The sequence below is a fragment of the Stegodyphus dumicola genome, chromosome 6, assembly GCF_044657685.1.
Source record: "Stegodyphus dumicola isolate Sdum_Otavi_A_Nest chromosome 6, ASM4465768v1".
In the NCBI taxonomy this organism is placed as follows: Eukaryota; Metazoa; Arthropoda; class Arachnida; order Araneae; family Eresidae; genus Stegodyphus; species Stegodyphus dumicola.
In genome coordinates, this window is record NC_140773.1 from 208096748 (window position 1) to 208109097 (window position 12350).

Consider the following 12350-nt stretch of genomic DNA (forward strand, 5'->3'; position numbering starts at 1 on the left):
TCTGAACTAGACGTTTCCAACCACCTCTACTAGCAACCAAAGTACTCCAATTTTTAGTTTTAAAAATAAACCTTCCTCCTGTGCAGCATCTATCCGTCGAAGTCTAGGTCTTTCTCTTCTTCTTGTGTTACCTGGTCTAGCCGAAAAATTTCGTTTAGTATGTTATTGTCGTTCATACGGATAACATGCCCAGCTTAACTGGGGCGGCTTATCTAATGTTATGAACAATATCTGGCTCTTTGAACATTCAGTATAATTCGGTGTTGCGTCTTCTACGCCAGATACCATTTTAGTGAATTCCTCCGAAAATGCTTCTCCAGGACCTTGCGTTCAAAAGTACCCAAGATCCCTTCCTGCTCCACGATCTTAGTCTAGGTCTCCGAAGCCTAGGCAGGACGGATTAGGGTCTAGTAGAGGTAGTAGCTTTGTCTTTCCAGATAAAAAACCGGATCTAAGTAACGATTATATATTATGGTAGTGTCATATATTGTAAGAGAGAATTATTTATTATCCTAGAATATTACTACTTTTGAAACGTAGAATTTATATTTAAAAAATAAATAAAAAGAATAGAACCTGCTGTTTATAATTACGCGCTTCAGAAATACCCGCTCAAAGAAGCTGTTCCTAATTTACGCGCTTGAAATCGTTTATTTATTTTCCCTATTATAAAAGTGCATTGTTTATCAAAGCGAATCATTCCCCCCCCCCGGAAAAAAAAAAAAAACGGAATTGGCTATACCGCTATTGTAAAATTTCTGATTCTGCTACCATCAAGCCTTCGCCTGTGTTCAAAATAAAACATGGCGTTAATATAAAAATTTTGTAACGATTTTGTATTCGATCATAATAGTGTATATACTTTTTTTATCGGTTTCTATGTAATAAAATATCCATGTATAGCTGTTGCCATTAAATTTAGCGTTAAACTTACTAAACTTGCAGCAGCATATTATTATTATTTTAATTAATATAAGCAAATACTTTAATACTTCCCCTTAATATTTAATTTATAACACCCTCATTTTTCATTTGACACAAGTATCTTACTCGCCTTATTATCAATACAGCTTTGTAAGTACCAGCGACTTCTGCTATAAAAATAAAGAAATCTAAGCACATATTTTGAAAAGAAGTGGCATGTTGTGGTCAGTTAACCGTAGAACCGTGTTTTGACAAACTTGGTAGAACTCGTGAAGCGCAGATTTCATATTAATTACATGTGTGTTAGTGTAATATATAATTCAGTTTCCAAATCGTATCACAAAATTACATGTGTTAAGTGTGCTGTTAACCAAAAAAGGTTGGAGTCAACAAGTATAGTAAATGTCATTTATTTATATTTAAATTTGGGAGACATCTTTGCAGTGTTAAGAAAATTGCGTCACTGTTAGAGTCAGTTAGAAATCAAAGATGTCGAAGGATCAGCTTACCAATTCTTCTGTTTTCAATTTTTGAAGTGGTATTCTTAAATGTGTGCCATTGGAATCCCAGCACAGTGGTAATTTTGGCATTAGTAAAGAATAAAAACTACCCCGTTTCACATTACAATTGATTCCTTATGTCTCACTCATATTTGCCAATTTAACACTTGTAACACTCAAGGAATTTCAGAATCTCTATCGTCTTCAGTCTATCGAGTTCTGTGAAGTAATCTTTTGCAAAAATCAGCCCAGCTTCAAAGATAGGCTTTGAATTCCAGGATAAGCTAGTTAATCTCCGTCTCTTTATGCTTCCACAGAAGAAAAATTTCATCTCCTTTTCTACACCCTTCGAGCGTACCGTGAGAAAGCAAATCGTTCCATCGCCTGGCGCCATTTAATCACCACTGCTTCTTTGTCCTTCCAACCGTGACGCTTGACTTAAAAACAGCCAGCGAAAACGATCGTTCAGAAACAATAAAATAACTAATTTATTTATATGGGTGTGAATTAGTTTCGCAATAGAATTTTCTACAATTTAATCAGCTATCTTCACGTATGTTGTGAATTTGCAAGACCTTAAAGATTCCAAATTAATGTAAACCATGTTAAAATATTTTCGAGATTTATTGGTATTTTCCAGTTACTGGCACCATTTTAGAAAGATGCCAAAATATTTAGTCAGTGCTTTATTTTGTAACCGTAGTTTATATATTTGTATGACGCTAAGATTTGTCCATTGTTCTTATGCGAGTAAAAAACAAAGACTAAAAATAAATTATTAATATATATATATATTCATAATTTCATAAAAATGTAAACCGGGATTTTATTGTAATTTCTAGTCAATAAATAAATTTTCAAGTTCAAATCATCTGTTTTTGCCGGAAATAACTGCCGAATAAATAGGGAATTGTTAAAAGTGGATCGCTCTTTTATAAAACCTCTCAAACCGTCAAAGAACTTTCCTTAGATTTATATATTCATCTGGTGACTGGTTTGAATTTTTATTAGAACGAAATCTTAAGAAGCTTTCAGCATCGTTTATTATCGATGGAGAAAATCGAGCAGACAGTGAACATTTTCTGCTTTCTAGGGAATCTCCTTATTCTGCATGAATAAGAGTCAAGCTGGCAGAAAAAAGTACTGTTTCCGAGATTTCCCCCTCCCTCTCGATTATTTTTTATATTTTCTTCTGTATGTAACAAAGATTTAACTATCCCCATTCTTTTTTTCGAATTTCCACATAAAGTAATGGATCTAAATTTTCGTCTTCTTCTTCAATTCAGTTTCTGGTGGTTTTATAAGTTTTGAAAGTGTACTAGGGCAATTTTTATGGCAGTTTTGAAGTTTTGAAAAAGAAAGTTGCGATGTTCTTTTACTACACTAGTTCTTCTTCTTCATTTCAGTTTCTGGTGGTTTTATAAGTTTTGAAAGTGTACTAGGGCAATTTTTATGGCAGTTTTGAAGTTTTGAAAAAGAAAGTTGCAATGTTCTTTTACTACACTAGTTCTTTACGGTGTCTTGCCGTAGACATACTGAGCTATAATACATAAGTAATTCGATTTTGAGTAATATTGTGGCACAGTTTATTGGAAGTTTGGCTACACAATATGTATATCGCGTTTCTTTAAGCACTGATACTAGCAAACATTTCTGAGCGAGTCTTTCACAAAGGCATTTTCCCCATTCTGTGAATTTTGTGTAATATAATAATATTTAAATGACTATTGAAGTTCTCTTACTGATGCTGTGGTTATTGAAGAATCCAATTAAGATAATTTTATCGATTTGCAGGACTTTTATAGTTTTCCCACTTAATGTTCATCTGTATTCTGGAAGGCTTCTGGTTTTGTAAGGCGGATGATAATGCTTCTTCATAAAAGTTTAGTTGCTATTTGCTTATTACTTTAATTGTGGTAAGAATTATATTAAAGTTGTCCATTTAGTTGTTGTCTTAATGCGCAGCAGTGATGTCCAAAGTTTCCATTTAGTGTTGTCTTCATGCATAGTAGGGATGTCCAAGTTTCCATTTAGTGTTGTCTTCATGCTCAGCAGTAAAGTCCGTGTGTACTAATTATATGGACGATTTTGTTTTTTTCCCTCCCCCCCCCCTTTAGGCTAAAAACTTGCAGGTTTTGTTTAAAAAAATAAAATAAAATAAAACGCATAAAAGCAATGAATTTCTTTTTGGTGTTTTTGTAACACACCGAGAGGCTAAAGAAAATAAGGATATAAAGCATCTAAAGAGACTTATAAAAAGCTTTTTTTCATAAAAAGCTTTTTTTCGTGGATTTTAAATACCTTGTAGAGTCCAGGTGGGTTAACTTCTATCTGGATACTGATACTGGAGTAGCAGGAAACTACATAGAAGAAGGGTTCAAACCCTTTATTAACTCTTTAAAATATACAGTGCGTCAACTCGACGCTAACAAACTTCGCCTCTACTTCGGCGGTAACTGAAAGTCCGATAATTGAAAATTAAAAAGTTGAAATATTTAACAAGTGATTAAACTAACTTACAGGGTTCAGCGAGATCCCGAACTTCAACCCTCTTCTAAGCTAGTGGCAGCAAAGCAATGCAAATTAAGCCACTTGAACCAGCAATGAGCAAAAGTATCTACGGCAGCTAGAGCCTAACTCTTCTTTTCTCCTACCGAAACTGGGCTTTTAATTACTTCCTTCAACATCGAAAATTTTCATGCGTTCACGCGCGCTACAGCATTGTAACTGTTCTGGCACTGACAATTAGGGGAATGAAGGTTTGTAGGAAAGTTTCAAATAAAACTTTAAATTATTAGTTAAAATAAATATAAATCCGTACAATCTGTCAGTGAGTGATAAATCCTTACAATCTGTCAGTGAGTGGTCTTCAGTTCATTTTAGTAGTCTTAAGTTCATCTGAATTTATCATTCTAATATGCCTTCTTAAAACACTTCTTCATTTTTTGGCATTACTTTTGAACTAGAAAGCAATTCTTTAGTTGTTAACTTTTGTTAAACTTATTCATTATCTAGAGGATTCATAACTTTCACAGGCCTTGAATTGTGTTACTTCTTTATCGAGCTAGTTAGAAATGCGAATTTTTAATTTCAAAGTTTTTTGGTTTTGCAGTATTATTAACTTTGCATTTCCATGTTTGTATCTGAAAAGCTGAGTAAATTTCAAATATTGGCTGATTTTTCATCAAACTGTAGTGTCTCTTAAGCTTTTTAAACTCAAAACTTGTATGCATATAATTGTGGTTCATCACAATCCACATACTTAACTTTGCTCAAAAAGAAAGGTGGGAAAAGTATGAAGATCCTACATTTCATAGCTGTGCTGAAGATATGAAAAGGTAGCAACTTATATATGTGTACATGCCTTTATTTCTTCTACTGATATAATAATTATAATGAGAATACTAAATACGATTAAATTCATCTTTTGCGTGTATCAGAGTGCTTTTAATTTTCTATTACATAGATTGCATTGACTTCGTAATTAAACGCCTTTAAGGAAATCTTATTATCCTACTAATTCATCGATTATAAGTCTACTTATTACCGAAGAGTAGACAGATTTAACAACTTATAAATATGTATGCGATCGTAAGACAGACTTTGCGTGCAAAGCTTTTTATAAGCCCTGGATATTTTTTTCTACCCACTTTTATACGTTAAAGGGATATTTATTGGCCATGTGATGAATAAAATATCCTAGCTATTAAAGATTTTGTAGCTTTTACATATGTATCACATTCATAAAATTTCTTACCCGTAACTTTTATTCTACTAAGTGAAAAAGAAAACTTTGCTCTTTAGGAAGCCATGCTGCATCTTTTTTCCCTAATAAAATGCTAAGTTTACTAAGAATTTGGGTATATGGCATACATAGTCAAGCATGTATCTATACCGATTCTTAGTATATTAAATAATGAAGTAAATGAAATTTTAAAACTGTTTTGAATCCTTACTGATAAAAGAAGCCTCCTTTTGAAGATTTAGAATGTAATAAATCAAAAACTAGGTTTCAGATTTGGAGAAAAGTTCTAAATCTGAAGAATGTTACAATTGTTTAAAGATCTTTCATTGTCAGTGTGTCATTGGTAGTAACAGAGTGAAATCGAGTTAAATAACGGTTACGGTTATTCTGCAGAACAACTGCTTTCTTTGCAAAGCAAGAAGATGGTGATGTTTCTGAAGACATTGGTAATTCTATTCCTTAACAGTCTGATAGTGAACAACCATGAGTGAATGAACCTTAGGTACCATATTTAAAAGTCACTGCTAAGTTCCTAGCGTAGTTTTATCCTCTTTTGGGGATACTTTAATCATTGGAATGTTCTTTCATTCTGATTCTAACAAAATCTGTATTTGACTAGCTTGGTTTTCCCTCTAAGTGGTTTTGTTGGAGCCGGGAGGAGGGGGATTGTATAGAGAAAAAGTGCTCCAAGCTTTGGATTGTTCTTGTTCAAACTTTCGGAGCTTCTGATCCGTATGATGCAATAAAGCTACGCGTAGCGCAGTATATAGAATTTAATATGTATTACTGACCTCAATAAACAGTATATGGCTATAGTGTCTTATACAAATACTTACTTTTTTATTCGTAAAGACAATTTATTAGGAAGAGGGCATTATTTAATATGGACATTGAGACCACCCCCCCCCAAAAAAAAAAAAGTCTCGGGTATACCTAGTTTTATAGACGTAAGCTTTAAAGTGCGAAAGCTCGAAAAGCTCAAGGTGTTTGTCTGGAATTTTTATTCTGACTTTATTATTTCTACGTTGCATACGAGTAAAAAATTGCTATCGAATATATGTCGTTTGAAAAAGAAACGTCACAAAGAGAGAACGTTCATGAAGCGCCGGAAATTTTTCTTCATATAGGTTGAACTTTTAAAAATCCTAATTTTTTTTTACATTAAAAGTTTGATTATAGCCCTCTACATTCCATTTCTTAGTAAGTTTCGTGGCGGCTGAGAATGGATTAGAGAACTTATGAAATGCTGTCGGCGGCATCGAAATATATTCAGATTATAAGGTATTTCTTCCGCCTTCTTAGCGTGCCTTCGTGGTGTAGTGGTCTGCATGCTGGGCGCGTATTCCAGATGTCCGTGGTTCGATTCCCGGCGAAGGCTCTGCTCATTTTTCGTGACTCCTGCTTCCAAAAAATACCTAATGTCTCAACAAGATTTAGAAGATCTTTTGATAAAATGGCAGGGAATGCCACTTCGATGCTTACTCTTGAACACGCTTCGAATGGTAGCTTAAAGATCAAGACATCTTAAACAAAAGTGCAAAATATGTATCTGGTTAAGTGACTCTCTAAATTTTAATAATTTCTCTGCTTTCTAAATCCTGCCTGCCGGTGCGGCCGCACTGGTTGGCGCCTGTCCTGTAACTGGTCCGCCTGTCCTATAAGAAAGTGCCTTCTTCTCCCTTTTTCTGTGTCTGTTTGTGTGAAAAAGACATCAGCTATTTTTGTCTGTGATTGCTTGTCTTCAGTTTCGTATATTTTGGTAATAAAATATTTTTGAAACTATCTGCATTATTCGAACGAAATTTAGTTTTCTGGACTAATCGTTTTCTAAGCTAGCAATGTAATCACGCCTTATATTATTGTTCTTTCATTTCATGCTGAAGAGAAAGCGTTAGAGAAATAATAGTAATGGTAATGTACTAAGATCTGTATAACTAACTATCTTTGGAATGTATTTCTGCATGTTAGATGTCATGTTTCGAAATCTAGTTGGAGAGGAGTAAATGCGAATTACAACTAAAAAATAGTACTTATATATGATTGTTACTGTGCATATGTTTTCGCGAAAATATGGAAAAGTAGTATTTCTCTCTATATATTCTGAATCGGGTATTGACTTTCACAAATGGGTATATCCATTCCTAGCATTTTCTTTCGCCGTCTTCAGCAATAAAGCAGAGGAGGAAGACGAATCGGGAACTTATATTTGTTTTATAATTTCGATTTATCATATTTTATAAGTGACATGCGTGCTGTTTTTTACTTACTGTTTTCCATTCGAGGGGAGGAATGGTTTGTCAAGCAAGTTGAGTGATGAATCATGTGACCTTGCTTCAGATCACTCCCACATGTGATCGTTGCTTCGGCGCTTGCTTATTACACCGAAATTTCAGGTTTTATCTTTTATCGTCTTTCTCAAGTGTTCAGAAATTGGTATTGATTTTCTTTTCACATTTCGCGTAGGAATAACCCCCATTGAACTTAAAAAACGTCTTCCTGATGATGTCGTTGCTAAATCGAAGGGGATTAGAGGGATAATGTGTGATAGTATAATATTACTTCCTCTTGTGGGTTTTTGATATTCATTGGGTCTTGTAAAAATTAACAAAACTTTCGCCAATTTATTGAAAGACCACTGCTGAAATGAATATTAAATGATAATATTTTTATGACTAACACAAGAATATCTATCTCTTTTCGCTCTCCGTTTGGTAAAATTAAGGTTTTATTATCGGTTAATTTTGCGTTTAGTTTTGGAAAGCTATTTTAATAAACGGAACAGCAGATGGCAATGATATTTTCATCTAAAAGCCATATATCTGGGCAAAAAAATTGTATGATTATCTAGGCTCCCCCTTCAGATAATCTATTACTAAGAATCCTTCCTATTTAAAACTGAAAAATTAATTTAACAGATTAAAACAGATTTTTAATAAAACGGAACAGACATAAGAGTTTATTTTGGACTGTTTCCTTTTGGTAAACGATTTTTGAGTTGATATACTGAATGAGTTTCTGATGTCTGAAAAGGGTATTTATACAAAAATTGTAACTGGTGATAGTGTTCCTGTATGAAGTTTTATGTTAAGCACCTTAATAAGCGGAAAGAGAATATTAAAACCAATACAGTATAACCAGTGTTGTAAATATCTTTTCTCTTTACCCGAATGAGTAAAATCATTCATGAGTACATGTAATTAATTTAACTGCACTTTTCTACTTTTTATTTCATAAAAATTAGTTGATTGCATTGTCATAATTAATGTCCTTAACTATATAGAATATGGAACTATCTCAACAGGAAATGTAGAATGTTCTGATAATTTTTCTACCCTTATAGTAGATTTTAAGGAAGTGTTAGTTAATTTTAATTTCCTATACAGTCGTTTGAGGGCATGCGCATGGGTGCCAAGTGGCTCGTAACTGCAGCAAGCTTCACCCATTCCGAAATTCGAGTGAACTAGCAAGTATGGCGGCAAAATTTCAAGTGAATAAAGTTTTAATGCATTGTATTTTTAATGTATTTCACCTTGAGATAGTTCCATTTTCGATACTGCCAGATTTTACTGAAGAACGTCAATCTGGTGTTCCTCTGTGCTAAAATATATCCAGTATTTTCACATTATTTTTCCTAAATATAAGGCTTAGCAAAACTCAATTTCTAAAATTAGAAGTGCCTGAGCTCTGTGGAAGACTGTGAGGAACGAAAGAAAAATAAATAAATAAAATAGCTTAAAATTAAAATAATTAAATTTGAATTAAGAGATAAAGGGAAATCTAATAAATATATAAATTAAATAGTTAAATAAGGGGGAAAATAGCATACCTTGTCTTATTTTGGGCATTGACTGGAATGGCAATTCCACTTAGAAGCTAAAAAGCAGCTCATACATTGATAATATAGTAAATTGTTTAATTTGTAATAATCGCATAATCATGTTTTACTGGTAGCTTTGATTGTATTTATTAAATTTAAATAATTCTTTTTATAATATCTTAAATTTCATCTCATTTAATCATTTATTTGTTATTTAAAGATAGTTTCTTAAATTTTTTTTTTTTTTTTTTTTTTCAGCAGTCTGGTAAAAGTGGGCCTGCTAGACTAAGTAGTTCTTGCCCAGCACTGTATATGACATCAGGTATTATTATTTTTTATTTGTAACAATTTTTATACAACTGGTTTGAATGTGTATGTATTTAACATAAATCTCTTTTAATTGCTAGAACATAAACTGAATTGTCAAAAATAGGTGCCCCTAACTAATAACAAGAAATTTCTGTATGTACCCAAATAATTGCTGCTGTTCCACAAAACACTGAATCAGTGAGGTATGGGATCATTAATATACCAAGCCAAATGCAGTTTCCTGTAATGTATTTATGTTTGTTGGATGTCATTATAGTGCATTTACTGAGTTCTGCATTATATCCATAAAATATCCACAGGGTTTAAATTGGTGAATGCAGGAATAAATGTAGCTCTTGAAGGTCAAAAGGCTATTCACTGAGCCAGATTTGTGGTCCCTTTGCATGTTGGGGACTTGCATTATCCTGCTGATAAATGCCATCATACTCAGCAGTACAGTATTTTTTAATTATTCCTGTCAAAAAAAGGTTCCAAATACACTAATGGCCCTTATATACTCCTCCCCCCCCAAAAAAAAATGGTACTCATTGCATGAGAAAGCTTGCACAGTACCTTATGAACTGGATAGATTTTCATAGATTCGTAGACTTTGTTGTTTTATGATAGTATTTTCTGAAAGAGGCTCTATCCTCTGTTATTTAATGGTAGTATTTTTTTATCCATGTGAGTTTATATTACCTACTGCCAATAGAGAATACTTAGGTCAATTAATACCTATACAAGTTAACTTTTGATCACTGATATTTATGTAAAATTGGCATATTCATGGTATGCTGTTGCTAACATTATCCATGCTAGCAACAGTTAAATAGAGTGTTGATCTCTCTGCTTGTTACAATCTGTCTGTGGGCAAGTGAAGATAAAATATGATTGCTGCGGCTGGCTATTAATTGTTGCACTATATGTTCATCATTTAGTTAGATCCATTTTCATGGCAGGAGAAGAATGTTCATCATTAACTTGAGTGGCAACAGTATTGAACTGAGGTGGGATTTGATGTAATGTTTTCCTCCTTTTGGGCGATCAGAATCATTTTGACCATTGAGTGTATTCTACTTTATGGGTCTCACTTTAGGCCTTGTATAAGTTTCAGCTTTTGACTATTTATTAATTTGTTGACATAAATATTTAGGTACTGTGTCTATTATGCACTTGCCACTCATTTTGGCGAGTTTTTTAATTGTAAATGCAGAATTAAATGATTTAAATTAAATTACATCACACACCATCACACTCACAAGTACTAGTTTAGTTCCTAGAAAGCACTATGATTGGGTTTCGATGTGTATTTGGCTTTCCTTAGATACGCACCAAAAAGCATGGCAAGTGCTTAATGGAAAATTTTATTTATATTTAAAAAGGCTTTTAAATTAAAAAGAAAAAAAAAATAAATATTTAAAAAGAAATACATGTTTATCATAATATGTTTCCTAAAATAATTTTATTTTATATAATTCAGGAGATGAAACCAGTGTCTACTTGGATGGAGCTGCTGTTGCAATGAGAAACATCCAGCATCGGAGGACATCTCTTTCCTCAAATTCTAGATCTCTGGATTCTACTTTCATAGAATCCTTCAATGTTAAGATACATGTCAATGATCTCACACCAGCTGCATCTCAGGAGTGTTTAAATCTCTTTTCCCCTTTGAGTGAAAGTGATTGTTCTCATTCTGGCAAAGTTTTCAGTGATGGAGCAACTGTGTACAAGACTTCTAATATTGGCGGCACAACTTCAAAACGGTTGGCAAAAAGGTCAAATAAAAAGGTACCAACACGACGACAGAGTTGGTCCTCTTTGGGTGCTAGTTTATCAACAGATGATGATGATAAGCACTTTATTCAAAGAAGGTATAATTCTTTTAATTAATGTATTACATTTTAATTTCTGTGTCTGTTCCATAGATAAAGGCAAATTATCGTTTAGTAGCATATGTATAAATTTTCATTTCTAAAATTTACTCTAACCATTACTTTTAGATCTTCATTCTCATTTTCTTCTTCCTCTAAAATTGAGTTCTCAGGACGATGACACATCAAGATATGTTTTTAAAATTTAATTTTTTCATTTACACCTTGATTTTTCTTAAACCTTCCCTTAAAATTTAAATGCAGGAACAATATACACATGCTATGTATTAAAATTACATGCAGGGGCTAATTTTGTTAGTTAAAAAATTAAGTATGTGGAAATATTGAATAAAATTCTATTTATGTGAATATTTTAGTCTTTTTTTCTAAGCGAAGTTAATTTGATCTTATTAGGATATATATATATGCTCTATTTTTTCATTGATTTAAAATAGCATAAAAAAATAATGCAGTGCATTGTTTATTTTATAAGAAAATATGAAATTAATTCTGATGAATGGGAGAAACATGTAAATTAGTTTAGAATTGACAAATAATATAAGCATTAATGCAGTTATATATCGAATATTAGTATAGTGTTTTTGTTAAATTTAGTCATTGCTTAGCCATAGATTTATTGCCCATGGAAATAAAAAATTAATTTTTTATTTTATTTCAGTTTCCTATAAATGTGATGTATGCTTAAACAAATTCAGATGCAATTTAAGTGTGTTTCATCAAGAAAAATGTGTTTTGGAAATATTTTTAATTATTTATCATATTATTTTTAACTTTTAATTGTTTAACAATATTTAATATTTCTTGATTAATGTTTAAGGTTTATTGAGCCAGAATTTGATAAATGAAGAAATAAAATTCCCATATTAGTATTATTGTGAATACGTATATAACAAACATTTAAAAAAAAATTGTCTTCATGTTTTAGGTATGTACTCGTATAATTCTACAGTACTTGAAATTTGATTTATGAGGTCTAGATGTATGAACTTATGACACATTTTCATGCATTCAATTCATTGTAAAAATACTGTGTTGAAAGAATTTCCAGTTGTGAATTGCAGAAGTTTTATTAAGGATGGTAGTTTTGTATTAAAATAAATTCCATTAGTAAATGCTTTTGCTTCATTTTTTAATTTAACTTTTCCCCCATCTTTGCTGTTAAA

At 32.3% G+C, this 12350-nt stretch overlaps 1 protein-coding gene across 13 annotated transcripts in view; it reads left to right on the forward strand.

Annotated features, from left to right (window-relative positions):
• LOC118190859 (rho guanine nucleotide exchange factor 28-like) overlaps nucleotides 1–12350 on the forward strand; it is a 565987-nt gene that overhangs the window by 484533 nt on the left and 69104 nt on the right. For 10 of the 13 annotated variants that reach the window (XM_085819410.1, XM_085819412.1, XM_085819415.1 and 7 more), the window contains 2 exons: nucleotides 9245–9308; nucleotides 10776–11166. In XM_085819410.1, coding sequence (XP_085675536.1) covers nucleotides 9245–9308; nucleotides 10776–11166 — 455 coding nt within the window. The remainder of the gene's footprint in view (nucleotides 1–9244; nucleotides 9309–10775; nucleotides 11167–12350) is intronic. The other 3 variants (XM_085819411.1, XM_085819413.1, XM_035361645.2) reach the window with 1 other exon arrangement.